Raw genomic sequence first — 24161 nt, forward strand, 5'->3', positions numbered from 1 at the left:
TCCAAGGTACCCCTGCAAGTTTCTTGAGGCACCCCAGGGAGCCACCGCACAAATTTTAGGAACCATTGGCATAGAGTAATTACTCTCTTCATTGTAATCATTGGACACCAGATCTTTAACAGTAATCTTCAAAATTGCGGTCACTTTCACCATTTAAGATTGTTATTTCTGGTTGGTCCTTCCATTCACAGAACTCATTCTCCACCCTTAGATATTGACAAAATAAATTTAGTGGGGTCTTCAGAAGGGAAATACCTAAGCCCAGAAAAGTTGGAGTCCTTTTACATGTTTCATCTTCATATCTGGCAGAATATATTAAACATTAATACAGTTTGGGGGGTATTCAATCTAGGATCACGGCTGTCGATCCCTGCCAACAGCAGTGATCCCTGCCCATTTGTGGTCAGCCCGACAGCTGAACGGCAGGCGGGATTCAATGTACCGCCATGGATTGTCGATCTGTGGCCGGGATCGCGACAATTCACGGACGTTATCGGCAGAACTGGCCTGACAGCTTCTAAAGTCGGGCCTGTTCTGCAGTGAGCCCGCTTCAATGCTAAAGACAGCATTAAATAGGGAGCCGCCGCTATTTCCCCCGTCGGAAATAGCGGCAGCACATTAAATACCCCCCCTTATCTGTTAAATGTCTCTAATATGCAGATTATAATTTTATTAATGGATTTATTTCAAGGGAAGATAATTCTGGTGACGCTTAGGAATTCCATTAACTACAGTACAGTGATATGCCAATCTTTCTTGCATCCGCTGAATGCCCTGTAAGGATATCATTTTTATTGACTAGTTGCCATAGAAGTAATAAGAAGAATACAAAAGGCAGATGTAAAATGCAGGGTTCACAATAATAAAACCATTAATAGATAACTTGTAACCATTACCAGGGCATTTCTTGACAGATGTATTGTTAGAGGCCGCATTAACAGGGCTTGCGGTCCTGCAGTGCTGGTCCCGACCGTTGCTAAGCAGCCGGGATGACGCGTCACTGCCGGTCCGAACATCCGGTCTGGGACGGCGTCATGGCAACAGTTGCTAGATGCACAACGCGTTTCTCCCTGCCACAGCGCCTCTGCCCTAGCAGTTGCCTAGGCGACGGGGAAGCCAGGCAGCAGCAGGGAGGTAATTAGCCAGTACACCTTTGGCAGCATGCCGCTGCTCTCTGTTACTAATCAGGGGTGGACACACATGAAGCAGCCTTTATAAGGGATTCATTTGGGCTGCTCCAATGCCGCTTATAGAAGTGTTTGGAGACTGCTCTCACTTTGCTGATTAACGTTTGATTCCTGAATCCGGTCCTGCTGGTTTATCCCTTGATACCTGAATCCCGGGAAGTTACCTGTGGCTACCTCAAGGCTGCTTATTCCCTTTCCCTTGCAAAGCAAGTACTATCTAGCTTTTTGTTATACTCTTTATTGGCAGGGAGATTAGCAGACATTCCTTATTAGCTATGTGAGGTTAGCTTCCCAGTTAGGACCTGTGCTTAGGCCGTGGCATTAGACCACACTATTCAGTATATATATATATATATATATATATATATATGAAAAAATGGGGGGGAGTGTGGTCCTTTTTCTGCGCTAATTAGTGAGCAGCACTTCTACCGTACCTAGCTGTTAAATATAGGTACCAGGTGGGATAGATAGAAGAAGAGAAGATAGATGTGCGCTCTGTGTGTTTCACCACTTTAGTGCATTAACAATCATGCATTGGTACATAAAAGTAGTTTTTATTACAAATTTCATCACAGTATCAGTAATACGGTTTATACAAAGTATAGTTCACTTTTCAATATAAATCACAGTATTGTTCAAATAAATAGTGTCAGATCCAACTTCATGACGTGTGTCACTTCTTAGGATGCGAAACCCTACGCGTTTCGTCCCTTTAGGACTTCATCAGGGGTAAAGTAAGGATCCAATCTGAATATCGTGAAAATTAATTAATTATTTCCGGAAATGAGGATAGTTTTGAACAAAATTACTGACCACTTTCAGATAAAATCTCTGTCCTGCAGAGATGGGACTTCAAAAAAGTCCAATTTTCGCTGATAATAGTGAAACTGTTCTGCAGAAATATGGGACTTCAAAAAGTCCGATTTTTGTTGATAATAGAGAAACTGCTCTACCACAGAGATCACTTTCCACAAATGCGTGGATAGACAACGATTAGCAGTGAACATCCAACTTCTGTGGGTAAGTTGGATGTTCACTGCTAATCGTTGTCTATCCACGCATTTGTGGAAAGTGATCTCTGTGGTAGAGCAGTTTCTCTATTATCAACAAAAATCGGACTTTTTGAAGTCCCATATTTCTGCAGAACAGTTTCACTATTATCAGCGAAAATTGGACTTTTTTGAAGTCCCATCTCTGCAGGACAGAGATTTTATCTGAAAGTGGTCAGTAATTTTGTTCAAAACTATCCTCATTTCCGGAAATAATTAATTAATTTTCACGATATTCAGATTGGATCCTTACTTTACCCCTGATGAAGTCCTAAAGGGACGAAACGCGTAGGGTTTCGCATCCTAAGAAGTGACACACGTCATGAAGTTGGATCTGACACTATTTATTTGAACAATACTGTGATTTATATTGAAAAGTGAACTATACTTTGTATAAACCGTATTACTGATACTGTGATGAAATTTGTAATAAAAACTACTTTTATGTACCAATGCATGATTGTTAATGCACTAAAGTGGTGAAACACACAGAGCGCACATCTATCTTCTCTTCTTATATATATATATATATATATATATATACATATATGTATATATATATATATATATACACATACACACCTTAGTTATCACTGTTAGTCCTTGTCTTGATTTCCTGTATATGCATTTATTCTTGTTATTGGTCATTGCAACTTTCTTGTCAGAGTTTATGTATCCCAGTCCTTGCTTCTTGTACCCCTTCTTGTCTCTAAGTCCTGTCATTTAGTTTTACAGATGGGGCTTGGCTCATCTTTGCAGGGCTGGTGTTTCTAACGCCAGCCCCACCATTCCTCACGAGACGCTCACGCTCCCCCTGGCAACGGAGCCTATCTACGGAGCCTGCCTCCGGTCCCTGCCACCTCCCCCGCCATAGGTACCACTCGCCGCCCCGAGTGCACCCCTTACCCTGCCCCTCTCCCTGAAACGGAGACGGGCAAAGACACGCAGCGTCCCCGCTGAGACAGGGGCGCACGCGCGTGAGATGCACGTGTGTCCCAGTTCAGTGTAGCCCCTGTTCGCCGGCGCTCGCCAGCGGGGAGGGTCTGGCGAGCCCCGGTTAGTTTATGTAGGCAGTTAGTTTATGTAGGCAGTGTAGTTCCATGCTTGCTGCTCCCTACCGGTAGCTGTCCGGGGCCCTTGGGGTTAAGTCCACACTGCCACTTGCAGATGTAAGACCAGGTGGCACACAAGTACCGGTAGATGTATACAGTCTTATGGGAAAGGGCTGTTATTGGCAAGAAGGCTCGCTTGTGTGCTATGTGGACATAGACCTGGGTGTCCTGGGTGGTTACCCAGAAGACGTCCAGAGGCCCCTCGGCTGAAGACCTGCTGTCCGGTATCCATAGTGGTCCTTCCCTTTCATCTGTTCCTTCACAGTCCAGGCGTACCCCAGGAAAACCTTGCTAGGGTTCATCAACACTCCCTGGTGAGTTTTACATGTATACTGTTAACATACCGTAGTTGCCGGTAATATCATGCTTTGTAACATAAGAAAAATTACAATTAACCTCTGAGGGGTAGATATATGAAGCAGTGATAATGAAGAAGTAATAAAGTGCTTGGTACCAATCAGCCCCTAACTGTCTTTTTAAACCCAGTTTGTAACGTAACTGTAAGGAGCTGATTGGCCGGTGAAAAAGTACCAGGCACTTTATCACTTTTACTCTGTTAACAAGACTTCTGGCCCTCAGTTATTTGCTAGGTCACCTGCTAACACCATGCGCACATTAATACAGGCCACGGGAATATGGCTTGGCAGCTGTAAAAGTCTCTACCAAGCCAGAAGACTTATATTTATTAAAAGCTCTAAAACAAACATCAAACGGGATATAGCTGCCGCCACATTCTATTCCACATGGCCTAATGACTCATTTGTAAAGGAGCATGTAAGTCTTCACATCTAAAGCCAAAATCATTTGAGGACACTTTGATAAAATGCCACAAAGCATATGAATAGAGGAGGCAGCAGGAGAAGCGAATGGTCACGTTCCATTAAAAGCGTTAATAAAAGAATAGAATTTCCTTGTGCATCGAATACAGAATTGAACTGCACATGAGCCTACAGAGAAGAGACACGTATCAAACACTTGCAGTAGCAGCATTCTCCCTATACTTTGATTGATCTGACACTGTAGTTTCTTAAGTTCTAACAACAATGTTAGAACTCATTGTCAAAATCTTTCATAAAGTTTAAGTGAAACCTTTAGAAAGCATTAATAACCCAGGAACATACATTTGTGTTACCTGAACCAGTGATCACGAGCATATAACCCATCCATTCACTGCAGTAGGACAAAGTGTCCTTTCTGATGCATCTTGTCGCTCTTGGCGAATGTTTGGTATGTGGACGCATACGTCCACATACCAAACATATAAACGTCCAGCCAATCAGCCCCTTACTGACGTTTTTCAAACACAGCCTGTAACATGGCAGTTAGCAGCTGATTGCCTGGATGTTTATCTCTCCTTATCACCCTTGCTTTTATCTCTTGTTAAGGCTTAATACATCTGCCCCATAGTGTTTTGTCCTATTGGTATGAAATCTAGGTGATTAACAACAGGCACCATTGGAACTATAAAAAGGTTATTTTGAAACCGCGGTAACAATGGTAATGGGTGTAGAGGTATATGACATCTAACAGTTGTAACAACAGTAGCAGTTTCTCACACCCTTTGAGGTGCCAGGTACTGCACTGCGACACAGTCAAATGAGTGGTGTTGCACTTGTGCAGTGACATTTGGCAGCTACACCAAAGTACTGAACATAGGGGACTGCACTAAGGCGCACATCTCCAACATAAAGGACTAATCTAAATATGGAATGATTACTTAAGAGTTAAGCCCTATACACACACTAGACGATATTGGTCACAATAATGTTCAGAAAGGGGTTTTCAAAGTGATATTGTGGAGAATATCGCCTAGCGTGCATGCTCCCTTTTGTTAACGCTCCTCTCCCTCATATAAGCATGTCCAGACGAGGAAGGTCATCCCTAATGATGGCCATGCTGTAGCAGCAGCAGCACTGCCGTTTCCCCACCCCCCTGCCGTCGCTCAACTTGGAGTATGCATCAGCAAGTGTGTATGCATCGTTTAGTATGTATGGGGCTTTAGATATTTTATAGACATTTTTGCAGAACCACATACAACTAAAAATAATTAAGAGTATAATTAAATACTATATAAAGTCCAAAAACCATAATGAATGAATAGTTAAGTTAATATGCTCTAGGTCAGTTACCCGTGCCTTTAATGCAGGACTGGACACCAAAAATGGGTACAGTAGGTTAAACATAAGCCTCATTGTAAACCACAGCTTTTGGTACTGTAAAATTACTATAACAGTACAGATCTTCAATAGAGAAACTGTATAATTCAACATTTCAGTAATATTGGATATAGTAACTTTTGAAATGTATTATTTAATTGCATACAAAGGTCTGTCTGTTCAGAAAACAATCTAGTAACATTTGTCATTTCATGGCTCACGAAGACTGAAACTCTGAGGACTGCCATAGCAGCAGAACCAAGGCATAGCAAATGCAATGTACAGGTTCATAAGGATATTGTCTGTCGCCACGCAGAACATAATCTGTAACAAATGACCAAACTCTGGGTTTTGGAATTTCATAGGGATAGTCTGTGACTGAGGAGGGAATAGATGATAATGATGGTGCCATGCCACAGTACCTCACTTCTATTATCCTGCTAGGCTGTGAGATTCTAGATTTCAGGGAATGCTCACTACATTGGGACCAAGCTTCATTCAAATGTTCGAGCCTTGTGATCCATAGCTAATAGCATCATCCAGTGGCAGATCATAATAAGGGTAGTATTCCAGAGATCAGTGTTGTCAGTGGCAACATGCTATCACCAATCACTCTCAGTGTTGCAAACTTGAATTGAAGGTTTTGTAAATTGGCATTTATATAAATCTTTAATTTTGCTTAATTTTTGAGGCAGGGTTGTATTCCGATCCACCTGTATGCTCTTAAGGTGCTCATACATGGTACAATAACTGGATGCGTTTTGAACTACAGTAGATGGCATTGCATTGCATGCGATTTGCGTGCGATGCAAATGGAACCTAGTTCAAAAAGTATGTGCAGCACATACTTTTTGAGCTGTGTGCGGGAGCACGCATCGCAACCGCTAAACGCACTGTGTATGGGCACCTTAAGAACTGTACTTCCACACTGACGGTGAGGTAAGAAACAGAAACAAAATTCTACTGCACATACACATGCTCATGTTTTTTTCTTTCTTCATGCACAGTAGCTTCTTATGGACACCACTTTTGCTCACCTGGCCGGATGGATTCCTGCAGGATCCACACCGAAAAACTTTATTAGTGCATTCACAATGCACACAACAGAGCTGGATAAGGGACATAACACAGTGGTAAGTAATAGTGCATCTACCCACAGAAAGCTTTGTCTGCCGTCCCAAAAGTTTTCTGTGATGTGTGTGCTAATGTCAACTTCAGATTGACATTAGCTCCATTCAGTACATGCAAATGGAGCAGCTCTGCTGGAGAGGGATCCTATGATCCCCATCCAGTGGGATGCAGGAAGTCCAGCTGCACATTGTGGGCCTTTTGTGACCTGTGCATGTACAGTAAGCTCTGAGTGGGTCCAAAGGTGCAAGAAAAATAAAAATGGAAGCATTCACTTTACTTCTTCCGGATCACAGGGATGGGCTCTTATCAGAACTATTATGTTAACCCTTTAAATGCCAATTGAATGTCAAAACAGGTGTGAAAATCTCTAAATTAAACATTGTATTTATCATAATGACCTGTAATGTTTAGCATATATAGGAAATAGAATCTTTATTTCACACGTTTTATTTGAATTTATATAACAAATGTGAGCGAGATACGGTCACTGGGTCTACAAGCATTAGGGCGACACCACTAGGTTGACGTCACGGAAGGTTGACATGTGTTGGGTTGACAGGGTCATTAGGTCGACAGGGTCATAAGGTCAACATGGGTAAGGTCGAGAGGGTCATAAGGTCAACGTGGGGTTTTCCAGTTTTTTGAGCCGACATGTGCCGATGGCGGTATTTCATGACCCACCATGAAAAACCCGACCTTATGACCCTGTTGACCTTCACCATGTCGACCTTATGACCCTGTCGACCTTCAGTCATGTTGATCTAGTGGTGTAGACCTAATGCTTGTCTACCCAATGTTCCCATTCCACGTGAGCATTGCTGGCATTTTTACTGGATATTTTTCCCATCACTCACAGAGATGTCGGCAAGGGGTAATACATATGAATAAAGAATCCTTATTGGCATGATATGCAGCCATAAGGATTCTTAATTGTTAAGGATTTGCTGCATTTTAGTAAATATGCCCCTAAGAGAATTTAGGGGAATGAAAACCTGTGCTAACACATGCACACATCTCCAAAGGCCAGTCCAGCAAAGTGGCAGGTTGAGGAGTATAGCTCCAATTTGTGTGTTCATTTGCATTGATAATGTTTTTTGATCACCATAATATTAGCCCAAACGTTCATGGGATGGGACCCATGTCATTTCCAGAACAGGGCAAATTCCAGTTACCAAGGGCCAAGGCAATAAATAAATGTTGCTTAGAGACTGCAGAAAGTCCTTCTATTTTGAGATCCACATGAAAGAGTTTACAGCATTTACCTGTGACATATAAAGGTGTATTCATGGTACTTATATGTTAGTTGGGCGCCCACTATAGTAAGTACGCTCATACCCCTACTATCCATGTCGGCATGGAGTTGACTTTATATAGTGTGGCGAGCGCAGCGAGCCACTGAGCCCCGCGAGGGGACGCGTAAAACTAAGCAAATAGCTTAGTGGGTGCCCAACTAACATATAAGTACCGTAATCACTTATGAGATAGGGACTGATTATGTTTTGGGTACAGGTGGAATAAACCAGTTCGTTGCTGTGCAGTGTGAACTGGTTAATCACGTTGAGCGACCCGTTTCCCATTCCCACTATGGAGAAGGCAGCACCAGCGTTAAGCGCTGCCTCCTCCCCTGCCCCTGATGATGCTCCGACGCTCTCCCACATGATGTCAGCAAACTGCCAATATTGCCGGTTCGCTGATGTGATCTGAACAGACTGAAACTGTTCAGTCCCGGTGCGACCCTTCTTGTGCAAAGTCCTGGTGTGACCCTGTATTTGCGGTCCGAAAGCAGTATTAGTGATGGCAGCAAATAAAGCATATTTTTTGATTTTGCTAAAAGTATACATAAATTAACAGTTTTCAACAATGATGAAGACCCCATTAAGCAGCACACGGATATCACCAATATCATTAATTGTACAGAGTACGGCGTATTAGACAGGAGAAAACTACTGGAAATTAAGAAAGTTTTTCCAACATACTGTATACTGTATATCACATTTAGATTTTGAGTTCAAAGACCTAAAATTCTCAGCAAGGGATGTAAAAACCTTTTGAATAAGCTACTGACCGCTATCATGATTAAAGAGATATAAAGAATTAACAGAACCCTCCTCGCAAGTAAAGCGTTGAGCAAACACAATAGGAGTGATGATGTGACTTGCCTTTGATGAGCATCGTATCTTACCTTGTGGTCGTATGGGTTGTATGAATGAAAAAGTTGGGACAGTTCTTTTGTTCGTTGTTTTTTCTGCAAACAAATGAAAAACCGTCATCGTCAACATGCTTGGAATAAAAAGATCACAAAACATCATAAGAGTTTTCTTGTCAGTAGGTAAAACAAATATGGAGCCTATAACTTTTTGTTCTACACAAGTAGTATCTTTATCTACTGAAATGGACAAGGGAGTTATCGGATTAAAAGTGCTTTATATATAACACAAGTGCATGAATAATTACAGTAAGTACAAAGTTTGTATCACAGTCTCTTTAATGTTCTCTTTACTCCATGCTGACTGCATCATCAGATCTGGCAGGTTAAAAGACTCTTTCACAAGGGAAGTACCTGCATTGTCTCTCTGTTCAGCATATCACAGCACAAAACAAAACATGGGCACACATCATGTGCTGTCCAGGAGCCTACCAGGTCCAGAGACAAGCTACCACAGACATGAGATTTCAAAGGCAACAAAGGTACAGTAAGTAACATATCAAGGGCCAGATGTATCAAGCTTCAAAAAGTGATAAACAGCCAGCCAATCAGCTCCTACCTGACATGTTACATGCTGGGTTTGATAAATGACAAGTAGTAGCTGATTGGCTGGTGGTTTATCACTCTCGACTTTATCACTTTTTGAATCTTGATACATCTGGCTCTTAGAATGTAATTTATCTTTGGCATCAAAGACCTACATTAGTGACCTCTAACCAGGGGCATAAGTTCACATTAGAGCCCAGAGGTGAGACAGTTCTTGGCGCCCCCACTCCGTCGCATTCACAATCAAACCCTGTCCCAGGCACACCCAGGCGGGAGGAAAGGTACTAATGAAGGACCTGGTCTTATTTGAGGGTCACTGCTTAGGTTATCTGCTAAAGGGGATATTGTCCACCTCTGTGGCTGCTTGTGCATCCTGTACAGCTGTGAGAAGAAGGGTACATTAGGGTGGAGAAAGAAAGACTCTTTCCATAGGTGTCAGGGGTACTCTTTACGTAGCACGGCGCCCATCGCGGGCATTGCGGCCATCGCATGCACTAAAAAACGGGTGCGACGCGATGGCCGCGATTTCCCATAGGGAACAATGTTAAAAGTGTCAATGGACGCGATTTTAGTGTTCAATGCCCACGATTTTTCCATAGGAAACAATGTTAAATGGGCCACAGAGCCCAAATAGTCCCCCTGAAGTCTGAAATGGCCCCCACAATTGTTAACGCCACCCCACGATCAACGTGAACCCGAAGCGTGGCGAGCGCCGCGAGCCCGCGAGGGGCGGCGGTACGCGTCCTCCGACCTTTTCATACCCCCACTATCCACGTCGGCGTGGAGTTGAGAATAGAATAGTGTGGCGAGCGCAGCAAGCCACCGAGCCCTTAGCGTAGCGAGCCGAGCGAGGGGACGCGGATACCTTCACAGGTAAACGCGTCCCTTCGCGGGCTTCACAGGTGTCCGCGTCCGCTCGCCACGCTTCAGGCTCGGTGGCTCGCTGCGCTCGCCACACTATTCTATTCTCAACTCCACGCCGACGTGGATAGTGGGGGTATGAAAAGGTCGGAGGACGCGTACCGCCGCCGCTCGCCACGCTTCGGGTTCACGTTGATCGTGGGGTGGCGTTAACAATTGTGGGGGCCATTTCAGACTTCAGGGGGACTATTAGGGCTCTGTGGCCCATTTAACATTGTTTCCTATGGACAAATCGCGGGCAATGAGGCATTGAACACAAAAATCGCGTCCATTGACACTTTTAACATTGATCCCTATGGGAAATCGCGGGCATCGCGTCACACCCGTTTTTTTAGTGCATGCGATGGCCGCGATTTTTTACCCCCGATGACCGCGATGCCAATCGCGGGCGCCGTGCTAGGTAAAGAGTACCGTGTCAGGTACTAGTGACTTTAGGAGGGGTCCTGCCTCTTGAATATCCCCCCTCCCCCCCCACCAAATCCACATTCAATTTCACCACCCCAGCAACACATAAATTGGGAGAGGAAGGAAAACGGCACATGCCCCTGGGCTCAATACATATTCATGCTTTGGGGAACATAGAGCATAAACTATAGGTCAGCGCGCCCCCTTCAGGGCTGGAGCCCAGAAGAAGCAAGGCCTCCTGTATTTATGCCCCTGGCTCTAACCTCTATAAACTAGCTATGTTACATGACATCAACAATGAGTCTGCTCCTAAAAGACTACAATTTAAACATTTTTTTTTCTACACATGATCAAGAACTAAAGTAAAGCACAAAGACAAACATGTATTTATATTATACAAAAATGTAATAAGCATTAAGACCTGTTGTATCACAATATTTACTCCATTCATGAGTTACCATTTAATCTAACTTTAATATAATGTGAAGTCTTTAATATGTTTTAAAACCATTAGTAGCACAGCGGCCTCTTAGCACACATTGCATAATGTACTCACTCATTTATAACATTCAGCATACAGTCCAGATAAAGAATGGGCAACAGAGCGGTCACATGTGGCACCTAGCTCCTGCCCGATGATAGTTCATTACAAATAGGTGTCTTTTTCTTTGGTCAAATGAATTGTTACTTTGATTAAGGGTAATATCTGGCAGGATACAGGGCTGCCACAAAGGCCCTTACTCTGGTTCACTCGCAAAGGTAAAATCCTTCTCAAATGGACAAAACCATGTGCACTGCAGGTGGGGCAGATGTAACATGTGCAGAGAGTTATTTGGTTTCTGTACAGGTAAAATACTGACTGCTTTATTTTTACACTGCAATATAGATCTTACTTTGAAGTATGACCCCACCCAAATCTAACTCTCTCTGCACAAGTAACATCTACCCCACCTGCAGTGCACATGGTTTTGTCCATTTGTGATGGAATTGAGTGAACCAGAATAAAGGGCCATAAAGTGTATTAGGTTCCTTACCACTCGTCTAGATGAGAAAACACTAATCATCATCATCATCATCCTTTGCATCTCTGTTACTTATTATGAAATAGAACTATAACAATTTTTTCATTTTATTTTTAAATGTTTTATAGATTGTTAAATAAGGCTTTATTTAAGTCCTATAATATGAATAATAGTATTACCATTGCATACATCGCCTTTCAGTATCAGGTCAAACATTGTGTGTATAAACTGCATACATCAACAACTGAAATTTGCTATGAGATTGTAGCGTGATCGAATCTACATATTACTGTAGAAAAAGAAAGAACTGTTTACCGCAGTAAATGACCTTCAGCAGTTTTTAGGATACAATACAGCACTTCACACTTCAACCATGAATAGAGACGAGAGAATACACTTTTTAATTTGTATTGCACATAATGCTCAGACTGAGAGGTGGAAGTCTCTACAGGCACTCCGAATTTTCAGGCAACACATTGAATAGTCTTGGTTAAATCCTTCCTTTATTAAATTACACAAGAGAAACAACACAAGAAAACATCCCTTTGCTTGACTCTAATCAACGATAGATATTAACAAATCACTAGACAAATTCAAACAGCATTCACACAAATATATTTCTTAAACAACAAATAAAATACCTTGGTACTTGTTTCCTAGCACGGCCACAATCGTTGGGATCGTGCACCTTTAAGTTAAGGTACACGATCCCAACGATGGACCCGATTTCCTTTGAAATCAGGTCCATTTTGCCGGCAAAGGTAAAAAATCGGGGGCATCGCGTCGGTCGGGACCATTAACATTGGTCCCGACGCGACCGACGCGATGCCCCCGATTTTGCCATAGGCTTCAATGTTAAAATATTTTTTAACATTGAAATCGGGAGCATCGCGTCGGTCTTGTACCATTATAATGGCAGAAGATGAGATGGACTTGATTAAGTCCATCTCACATTGAAAAAAATGTGAAATGGGACAATATGACCCATTTCACATTATATATGGCCCCGTCGTCACCCCACGATAGACGCCAACCCGAAGCGTGGCGAGCGCAGCGAGCCCGCGAGGGGCGGCGGTGTGCGTCCTCCGACCTTTTCATTCCCCTACTATCCAAGTCGGCGTGGAGTTGAGAATATATAGTGTGGTGAGCGCAGCGAGTCACCGAGCCCGAAGCGTGGCGAGCCCCGCGAGGGGACGCGTATACCTGTGAAGTTATACGCGTGCGCTCGCCACGCTTCGGGCTCGGTACACTATATATTCTCAACTCCACGCCGACGTGGATAGTAGGGGAATGAAAAGGTCGGAGAACGCGCACCGCCGCCGCTCGCCACGCTTCGAGTTGGCGTCTATTGTGGGGTGGGGTTTACGCTGTAAAATTTGGGGGTCTAGGGAATATTTTACATTGAATCCAATGTAAAATCGGGTCCCAGGGACCCTATTCACATTTGATTCAATCAAAAAATCGGGTCGGTCGCGTCGATCGCATCGCATGCGACCAAATCGCATGCGATGGACGCAATTTTTCCGACACGACCACCCCGATGTAAATCGGGGTGGCCGTGCTAGGAAACAAGTACTAATACCTTTTAAGTATGTATCTAGATTCTTAGTGGACTATGCTTCTGCGCATCTATCTTTTTTTTTTTTTTTAATCTTTCATTTGTATTGTTAGTTTTTTTTTTTTATGCAAATATATTTTATTGATTTTATCAAAGGAACATAGTAAGTCACATACACTATGTGTGAAGAAAAAAGGACACATATTTCAAGAAGCATTACAGAGTCTGATATAAAACAAGCGTCTGAAATATCACAATAGTTATAGTAGGACTAAATAACAATTGAAAATTGGTACCAATACTGATTCCTTTAGATCTATTTTAGGAAAGAAAGAGAAGACGACAAAGACGGAACAAGGGGGGAAAGAGAGGGAGAGGGAAGGACAGTGCTGCGGCTCCTACAATCGTATTTATGTATTCTAGGAATGTTTCCATAAAGAGTGAAAATAAACTAAATCATTTTAGTGACTTGTAGTGTTCCGATTCTTTATAGGTTAACCAAGGTAGCCAGGTGACATTAAAGGTCTGTTCTTTAGAGTCTATAGAGGAGATAAGGTCGTCCATTGCCATATATTGGTCAAGTCGGCTACACCATTCCGACATTGGTGGAGTGGTGTCAGTCTTCCAATGCACTGGAATTATAGCTTTTGAGGCACTCAATAAGTGGCGTAAAAGGGTTTTCTTATATGTAGATTGGGGTCTATGTATGAGGTTAAGTAGCCAAAAGCTTGGGCTAAACGGCAGCTCCTCCTGTAGAATTATTTCTGCAGTTTCGACTACTTTCTTCCAGTATGTCTGTACAGACGGGCAGTCCCACCATATATGAAGCATTGTACCTGGGTGACTGCCACACCTCCAGCAGACATTTGAGACTCCCGGATAGATTCGCGCCAGAAGATCTGGACAACGGTACCACCTAGTGAGAACCTTATAATGAGTCTCCAATGTTAGGACATTTAGGGAAGAGGAAAAGGTGTTCCTGAGTATTTCTGTCCAGTCATGCTCTCCCGCCAATTCCTGAAGATCCCTTTCCCAGTCCACCATGAATTTTGGTTTGGCTGGAAAGGCCTCCTCAATGATTAATTTGTAAATAGTTGAGAGAGCGTGTCTGGGGTATGCGTCGGCCATACATAAATTTTCATATGGTGTGTTGGGTCTCAATTTTTTGGATGATGATCCTAATTTTGACAGAAAGTGTTTGATCTGTAGGTATCTCCATATTTCTCTATTTGGGAGATCCCAATCCCTCTGGATATCTGGGAACGTCACAATGCCTGATGTATTTATCAGGTGATTTATTCGAGATATACCTCTTGAGCGCCATAAGGAGAATGAGTTATCAACCATTCCTGGAGGGAAGTCTGGGTTATCAAACAGAGGCATAAGGGGAGATGGGTTAGGGGAGATCATGGGCAGTGAGCGGAGACGCTTCCAGCAGCGGAACATGGGGGTTGCCAGAGGATGTGAGGTGTTCGGAGGTCTTTCGCACCAGGGGAGGCTAGGGTGAGCCGACGGGATAGTGGCTAGTTCTAAATCTACCCATTGCTTTTTACCTGAGTGGGAGGTCCATTCCATCACTCTAGTCAGTAGTATTGCCTTATAGTATGAGAGAAAATGTGGCAGTTGGAGACCTCCTGTGTGTTTCCTTTTAAATAAAATCTCATGCTTAAATCTCGGTTTACGGCCCGCCCATATATAATCCCGTAGTTTACGTTGTAGCGATAAGAACCAGGAGCTGGGAATATCAACTGGGAGTGTCTGAAGAAAATATAAAATCCTTGGCAATATATTCATCTTAATTACACTGATGCGACCAAACCAAGAAATGTTTTTTGCTCCCCAGGAGGAGAGGTCAGCCTGTATTTTATTTAGTAGCGGAGGAAAATTGTTAGAGTATATATCAGAGACCCTTCTGGTTAAATTTACACCTAAATATTTAAGATGTGTTGGGTGCCAGGCAAATGGAGATATAGATTTTAGAACTTGTAGATTCATCTGGTCTAGTGTTAGGTTTAATGCAACCGATTTAGATAGATTCACTTTGAAGTTAGAGAGCTCTCCATAACGGCGGAATTCGCCCAGGAGGTTAGGAATCGAGGTTAGGGGGTTCGAAATTATTGCTAATAAATCATCTGCAAATAAGGCCAATTTATATTCTTTACCTCCTACACCAGTGGTTCCCAAACTGTGCGCCGTGGCTCCCTGGGATGCCTCAGGACACATGCAGGGGTGCCCTGGGTTGGTAGTCCAGGACCAACTCAAATTATTAATGGTTAATTATTTATAAGCAAAACCAGTGCTGGTGGCTGCCAATCATAGAATGTGTACAAATAGAAGCAATTCCTGCCCTTTTCCACATAACTGACCCTAAGAACCGCATATAAATCCAATCTAATTAAAATAAATTTGGCCTAGGGGTCCGCGAAAAAAATTCTTATACTCTAGGGTGCCGTGATTAAAAAAAGATTGGGGACCCCTGTCCTACACAAAGACCCTGTATATTGGTGTTTTTTCGAATAGCCCTCGCCAGCGCCTCCATACAAAGAACAAATATCATGGGGGACAGGGGACACCCCTGGCGAGTGCCGTTCGAAATCTGGAACACCTCTGAAAGATCTCCATTAACTCTAACCTGTGCAGCGGGGGTTGAGTAAAGAGCTTTAATTCTCTGATAGCCCACAGGACCCAAGCCAATGTGATTCAGGACCCCCAGGAGAAAGTCCCAATCTACCCTGTCGAATGCCTTCTCCGCGTCTGTCGATAGCAAAATAGCTGGTGTTGTGCTACCTGTGGCAATATGAATTAAGTCCAAGACTTTTGCCGTGTTGTCCCTCGCCTCTCGCCCCAGGACAAAACCCACCTGATCAGAATGGATCAGATGTGGGAGGAGTTTCTTGAAGCGATTTGCTATCAGCTTTGCATATAGTTTCAAGTCGACATTCAACAGGGAGATTGGTCTATAACTGGCACATTGTGCTGGGTCCTTCCCCTCCTTGGGGATAATGGAAATATGGGCGAGCAGAGACTGGCTCGGAAATGGGGAATCATCAGAGATCTGGTTAAAGGTGGTCAGCATCATTGGGGATAGGATGTCACTAAAAGTTTTATAGTACTCTATGGGGAAACCATCGGGTCCAGGGCTTTTACCATTTGGGGTAGTTTTAATTGCAGTTTCTAGTTCTTCAGGGGAAAAGGGTAGCTCAAGAGCCGCAACTTCTTCAGCTGATAGTTTCGGGAACCCAACCTCCTGAAGATAGTTTTCAATGGTTTGTTTCTTGATCGTTTGTGAATCCAGTTTTTGTGTCTTATTGAGATTATATAATTGTGAGTAGAAAGACTTGAAGGCCGAGGCAATATCATTAGTAGTGTTACACATGTGGCCCTTTTGGGATTTGATACTCGGTATGAATGTCGCTGAGCGTTGCGCTCGCAGTGCATTTGCTAATAGTTTACCAGGTTTATTTCCAAAGAGGAAAAAACGGTTACGGCACTTACGGGCCTCTATTTTAAGTTTCTCTGACATAAAGGAATTTAATTCCTTTCGAGCTTCTAGTAGTTCATTTAGAGTATCAGCAGAGAGGGAGGATTTATGTGTGAGTTCTAAGGAATGTATTCTCTGAATCAGGGTCTCTCTTCTTGCTTGTCTCTGCTTTTTTAGTTGTGCTCCTATTTGTATAAGTCTACCCCTGATTACGCATTTGTGCGCTTCCCAGACCATAGTCTTAGGAGTGTCAGCGATGTCGTTAATTTCCTTATATTCTTGTAGCGCTGCTCTTATTTGTTGTTGACATTGGGGGTTTTGTAAAAGTGAGGTGTTTAATTTCCAAGTATAGGTTTTACCGTTTGGGGTAGGGGGATTGAAGGTTAAGGAAACTGGTGCATGGTCTGACCATGAAATCTGTCCTATGGATGTTTTGTTTATTAGGTGTAGAAATCTGTGTGATATTAGAATGTAGTCGATCCTGGTGTATATTTTATGGGGATGGGAGTAAAAGGAATAATCTTTTAACGAGGGGTGTTGAATACGCCAAGGATCCACTAATTGATACGTGTGAAGGAGTCTGCGGATTCTACGATGGAGCTTGTCTGAGTAGCGCGGGGAAGGATGGGAGGAGTCTTGTCTAGGATCGAGTATCCAATTGAAGTCCCCCCCACATAAAAGCACTCCCTGCAAATGGGGTTGGGATAAGGACAATACCTTCTCTAAGAAAGACGGTTGGTTTTTATTGGGCGCATAAATGTTAAGTAAGGTGAAATCGCTGTTGGAAATTTTGCATTTTACTAGCAAGGCTCTTCCTGGAATTAATTGGTGAAAGACTATGTCAGTAACATCTATGTGGCGAGAGAACAAGATAGCTACTCCCAGAGTTTTCCCCAGCGGGTTGTTTGAAAAGAAACCTACGGGGAAATCCCTATTTCTAAGAGAAGGGGGGGCCCCCTCTTTAAAATGCGTCTCTTGTAGAAACGCTATGTCTGCTTTTTCTATTTTCAGTTCCCTTAGCACCCTGGATCTTTTCTCAGGAATATTTAGGCCTTTAGTATTTATGGATAGAGCTTTAAAGTTAGTCATATTGGTCAGGGTAACGTAGTCACTGCATGACTGGTCTGGGAGACGCAGCGGGGGAAGTGGGTAAGAAGGAGGGAAGGGAACATTGAAAAAGGGAGGAGTAGAAAGAGAGAGAAAGATGAAAACATATATCTGTCAAACAATAGAAAGGATAGAAGTATCCAGAACCAAGACAGTAACACTGCTCCCATTTCACTAGGCGAGAGCGAAATCACTCTCGTCCCCGTGATTGGGACCATGGAGTGCAGTGTATATGGGGGCAACAGGGGGGGGGTACGGGGCCCATCCCCAGCACACCTAATAAACAGATGCAGATTTTGACAAAACAATCAACAGTTATAAAAGGTAATGCAGGTAATAATTACATTCTATAGCTTATATGGTTTATGCAAGATATGCGAACTAAGAGGATAACGTTTTTGAACAGCAAAGGTGTCCATTCTAATTTGTAAAAAAACAGGAAAAGAGAAAAGGGGGAACAACGTGATCTCCTAAACTGTAGGAGGTTCCACCTTTAAGTTATAAACGGTCTCATTTTAGCTTCTGGCAGCTGAGTTCTCCGTAAGAGGCAGGGGAAACTTTTTTCTACAAGAAAGGTTTAACTAGCAAAATGAATTAAGACATTATAAAGGTTAACTAGGCCTAAGCAATAAGTATGTTTTTCCCTATAAAGGTTACTTATCTATGACCGTGTGTTTCAAACATAAGGATAGCCATTGGAGTTCTCTGCTTTCCTTGGAATCTCCCACTTGTTGGATGTAGACTGATATGGTTAGTGTAGGTCAGGTTATCGGTTGTGTAGAAGAAGAGGAACGTGGAGATTTTGGCGTCTGCGACTGATGATGAGATTTCGGTGATCTCTCGACAATCTGAAATGGAGGATTCATCATAGGGACCGAAGGAGGTGAAATCTGGGCACGAAGTGAACGCCATTCAGGGGTCTTGATTGGTGGGAGTCCCAGGGTAGCACAAAAGGAGTCCACCTCTTCGGGTTTCCGAAGGGTTGCAGTTTTCCCTTCATTTGATGCTGTGACACTGAAGGGGTAGCCCCATCTATACTTTATATTCATTTTCCTCAAGGTGTCCGTCAGGGGTTTGATTTGTCGTCGGGTCTGCAACGTGAGCCAGGAGAGATCTTGAAACACCTGAATAGGGTGACCGTCAAACTCGAGGGCATCTAAGTTGCGTATTTTCCTTAGAATCTCCTCTTTTTGAGTGAAGTAGTGCAGTCTACAAATCACATCCCTCGGGCGTTCAGATTGTAGGCCTCTAGGGCGTAGAGCTCTATGGGCTCTATCGAAGACAATTGAGTCGTTAGGGTTGTTCTCCAGTACTTCATTAAAGATTTTGGTAAGGACATCTTTGAGACCTTGTGGAGAAATGTCCTCTGGGATACCTCTGACTCTCAAATTATTCCTACGTCCTCTATTATCGATATCATCGAGGTGTTCGCGGAGGGATTGTATTTCTTCTGCCTGTGTTTTGATGGTGTCCACTAAAGATTTGTTAAAGGCATCAGTCTTTTCTCTTGCTGACTCCAATGATTCCACTCGAGAGCCTATTTGGGTCATCTCTTGTTTAAGATTGGAGACTTCAGCACGAACTACCTCTCGCAGCTTCTCTTCTAGGGAGGTGAAATCTTCTTTTGTGGGGACTTCCGCTTTAGTAGGAAGTGTTTGGAGAAGCTTGAAATTTTTTTGAAGGTCATGCTTATCAGGTTGTGTCGAGAGCAGGGATGGTTCTCCCGCTTCTAGTGAGGTCTCTGATACTGAGGAATGAGCCGGGGAAGCGGGATTTGATCGGGACGCCATTTCACGATCTTTCTGGGAGCTCAGGTATTTTCGGAGGTCGGTATTAGGCAGTGTACGAGAAGAGCGGGAACTACCTCCTTTTCCCCTGCGTTTCTTGGAACTCATGTATGCTCACTCATACAATAGGGAGGATCCTGTAGTCTCAAAACTCCCGACCCAGCATGAGGATTCCTGAGGAAGTCACCAGCGGTGGAGTGAAGTTTAAGTATTCAGATTAATGGTCTATGGTTAGTTATAGTTCGCACATCTTATTTCACATGTCATTTGTGTAAGCTTGGCATGCTAGGATTCAGCCGCCACTCCCCCCCGGGTGGTCTCAGGGTGACATCAAAGGGCACATGGCTTCATCGCAAAGCTTTTCGGTCACATGTTTATGTGATGGTCGGGTTATATTTCTGTGGGTGCTTGTCTCTAAGGTAGGGAGTTCTGTGGCTGGATGCTGAGATCGGGGGGTAAAACCAGAGTTCTCCCCTGTAGTATCTGATCAGGTCTCTTCTAGCGGGGTCCAAATTGAAGCAACGCTGTCTCTTGTAGCGGCACTATTGGGGACCTCTCTTTTTTTTTTTTTTTTTTTTTTAGGATGCGGAATATAATAGTGGGAGGTGAGCGTTTAATCTGGCTGGGGGAGCAGGGCGAGTTGTTTAGGGGTACTGTCAGCCCTCCGATTTCAAGAGAGCATTGGATGGAGTGAGAAACCTCACTATGTCAGTTTAATTGTGGGTAGAGAGAATCAGAGACCTGTATTTTCTATGTGTCTCAGGTTGTATGTCTTGTTTGCAGGGGCTGCTCTCTTTAACTCTTTAGCTTGAGCATTGAATATTGCTGGGGCAAAAAGCCAACAAGTCAGGTCAGGCAGGGCAGTTAGTTGAGGCCACCCAGAATGGCAATGGGTGCCTCTGACCTCTCCAGTCCAGTATCCACAGCAGGTCTGTTGTTCATATGGGACCCAGGCTGAATTGGCGTTCAGGGCAGCAGGGGGGGGGATTCCCACCCTTATGGCAGTCTGGCAGTGCAGGAGGGGGACGCCTGCGCTCTGCAGAGTCACTAGCGCAGCGTCCTCTATTCTGGGCGGCGGGGGGGGGGGGGACTCGGGCAGCCGGCTGCGGGAGCTCTGGTGGTGGCTTTAGCTCACCGCCAGCCTGTGCGTCCGTCCCTGCACCGCCCGCTCTCCACCGCTCACCGCCGCAGCTCCGGGTAACTGTTCCAAGATGGCGCCCGCGATCTGACTCACGGGTCGCCTCGCGCCTCTGTGGACGTCAGGAGCGCCGGGTAACACACCGGGGGGGGGGGCACAGAGGGAGTGCGGTCCCGCTCACCTCTCTCCCGCCAGTCTCGCAGGGGTGCCCAGCAGCCGCGTCTTGGTCCCCGCACTCTGATGTTTCTTCTCCCTAGGGATTCAAGATGGCGCCAGCAGCTTCTCAAGCAGGTCACCGAACGGAAGGCTGTAGGTCTGTGCCGTGGGACAGGGCACCCACGGCGCTTGTCTCTGACAGGTCAGTGGGTGTTCATACACGATTCAGTGGGTTTAGGAATCCACTGGGTGCATGCAGGGTTTATATGCAGGATGATAGGGACGGAGAGCTCGGCCAGGCACTGCTACTCCATGTCCCGTGAAGCCACGCCCCCTCCTGTATTGTTAGGTTTTACTAGTTAAAATCCAATCAAAATGACAGCTTAGTCCTTATCACAACTCTGTCTTCACAGCTTCCCCTCTCCATAATCATCAAATTTGAAATAATTAATTTTGCTTTGTTAAGGAGTAATTTGGTCCTTTGAGTTGCCTCTAGGGGTCTCTGGTGGTACTTCATCTCAGAGGTGAGGAGTATTTAGCCTTTTATAAAGATAAAAAGGGTTTCAATAAAGAACAATTTTAAGAAGAAAAAAACCTATCAGTTGCAAAATAAGGCTGCCCGCTACATAGACTTTGAATCCCAGCATACCAAGAGGGAGGTGGTTGGATAGATTGAATTTAAAGCAGAAAGAGCTTTTCAAAGTCTCTCTGCTCACTACATCACATAGCTGTAGTTTTACAGTACCCCAAGACACCATACAGAAGTATAATCACTAATTTCAGCCAGAAAAAAAACCAAGACAAAATAGTTCATAACAAGACTATTCTAATAGCCACATACAAAAAGAGAATGGAGGCAGCGCTGTGCAAAACCAATTCCTAATTTATTTAAAATGTAAACATTGACACTATTAAAATATATAACTAAAAATCAACAATATTAGCAGCTAGCAATACTCTGGTAAGTATCAGAAAAGATCCGAAATCCCCTTCAGCTGGTTAGTGAAACATAATTAGTTGCATGCATGCATAAGTATTTAGAGGGTTCAGTTCTCTTCTGTGATCACATATAACTTTGTTACAATGGTTAGTAACTTGATTAGTAATGCAGTCCAGTCCCACCTATGTGCACATGGTATAATAGATGTAATACTTATAGCGTTCCAGATGCAGGGTGGGGGGAGGGCTGTCAGACCCCAGCGTCACTCTCAGACCGCTGGTGCTTTCCAGAAACTTGCGGTCATATACAAGAAGGTCCACCGGTTCTGTAAATGATAGCTGCCAAACAATAGGTCCCCGTTAGTCCCTCAACGCGTTTCTCCGCCTTAATGAATCTCAGCGGCTTCCTCAGGAGGTATAGGTGGCTTGGTGCCGTCCTGACTTTTTATAGCGCCCGCAACTTGGTGCGCAGGCGCTGTGATGTCTTAGCCAGGCCTCGTTTTTGCACTTCCGGGTACGTGGCTCGCAGCGTCATTGCGTCTAAGCCAGATCTCCTATTTGGAGTGCTTTGTCCCTTCCCCGGACACTTCCGGGTGCGTGTCACACCGCGTCATGGTGTCTCAGACACGCCTCATTACTAGACTGCTTAGTGTTGCTTCCGGATGCGCGACTCTCGCGTGGTTTGGAGCTTACTTTTATGGTAAGCTTGCGTTTCATGGCTGTGTTATTATATCCGCCTTTTGCGTTCCACTCATACGGATCATACTTTGTTGTTACCACAGTATAAATTTTTCATAAATGATACTATGAGATTTGTCATAAAGACGGCAAGAATTTTAACCACTTATATCGGCTATTTTTGGGGAAATCATATTCTATTAAGCTAATACATAAAAAAAATTTTTTCCTTATATTAAAACTTTATTTTTTGCATAAATATGCCAAATAAATGTATGTGCAATATAGTTTACACATAATTTCAGCGAGACATGTCTTCCACATTTATATACACAAATGACTTCAAAAAGTAATTTGATAATTAATACTCAGTAAGTGTTTTGGGACCATATTCAGTATATTGCTGCAATGAGAGATATTGCATCTATTGTCTGTAGACAAATACTATATTCCCATGGTGTATATATATTATTTTTCAATTAGATAACAAATTAAAAATTTAATATTTTAATAAAGGCGAAGTACAACATAATGATAATAATAATAAGCTACATTAATACATACACATATACAGGTGAAACAGTGGACATGTGGATGTAAAGTACATTTTAACCCTCCCACCTCCCCATCTGAACCCACCCATAGCATCCATCATAATAGTGCATCTCCCAACATCACTATTTGATAATGCTCCCACCCACCCTTCTCCCACCCCATAGATCCCTAGGTATGCATCTTGGTATGTGTTTATTAACAGTAGAAATTGGAAGGAAAAAGAACAAGAGAGATGAAAACATAGAAGAAGGAAAGAGGGGGGGGGGGAAATGTGTCACGACTGTCCCACAATTTTAGATATTATTAAGCTCAATCGTGTCATTCAACCCCCTAGGCATTAGGGTCCCCAGGCGGAATATCCAAAAGGCTTCTCTTCTACATAAAGTATTGAACCTGTCGCCTCCTCTTGTTGTAATTTTGATGTGCTCTATTGCTTGCACATCAACATTTTGCATGGAGGCACCCTGACAGTTAAAAATATGTTTTGATAGTGGGTGGGTCTTAACTCCAGCCATGATATTCCGCCTGTGTTCCATATACCTAGTGTTTAGACATCTTGTGGTGCGGCCCACGTATTGTAGGCCGCACCGACATGTCATCAAGTAGATGACAAAAGATGTCCTACAGTTAATGAAGTCCTTCACTTTATAGACTTCTCCAGTTACTCCTGATTTGAAGTCTACTGTTTTTCTATTCCTGCCTCCACATGTGTGGCAATTATCTTTACCACATTTATGATAACCCCATGGTTTTTCAGGTAACCAGGTTTTTATATTTCTTTCTTTTGATCCATTAGAAACGGATTCTATTTCATTTATGAAATGACTTTTTACAAGTTTGTTTTTTAGGTTTTCTCCTCTTCTAAAGATTACTTTGCCATTGGCTTCTACAAGGTCTTTCAAATATTCATCTTGTAGTAGAAGGGTAGTGTTTTTCTTTATTATACTTTTGATTTCATGGGAACAATTATTAAACTGGGTTACGAATTGGGAAGATCTCTCATTGCCTTTTGGGTTAGAACGTTTTG

General features: G+C 43.5%; 1 protein-coding gene across 2 annotated transcripts in view; it reads right to left on the reverse strand.

Moving 5' to 3' along the window:
• The window catches only part of CDKAL1 (CDKAL1 threonylcarbamoyladenosine tRNA methylthiotransferase), a 794854-nt gene that overhangs the window by 172529 nt on the left and 598164 nt on the right, over positions 1–24161 (reverse strand). For both annotated transcript variants that reach the window (XM_083187848.1, XM_083187847.1), the window contains exon 12: positions 8818–8880. In XM_083187848.1, coding sequence (XP_083043974.1) covers positions 8818–8880 — 63 coding nt within the window. The remainder of the gene's footprint in view (positions 1–8817; positions 8881–24161) is intronic.

Source organism: Crinia signifera, chromosome 5 (genome assembly GCF_055691185.1).
Source record: "Crinia signifera chromosome 5, ASM5569118v1, whole genome shotgun sequence".
Classification (NCBI taxonomy): domain Eukaryota; kingdom Metazoa; phylum Chordata; class Amphibia; order Anura; family Myobatrachidae; genus Crinia; species Crinia signifera.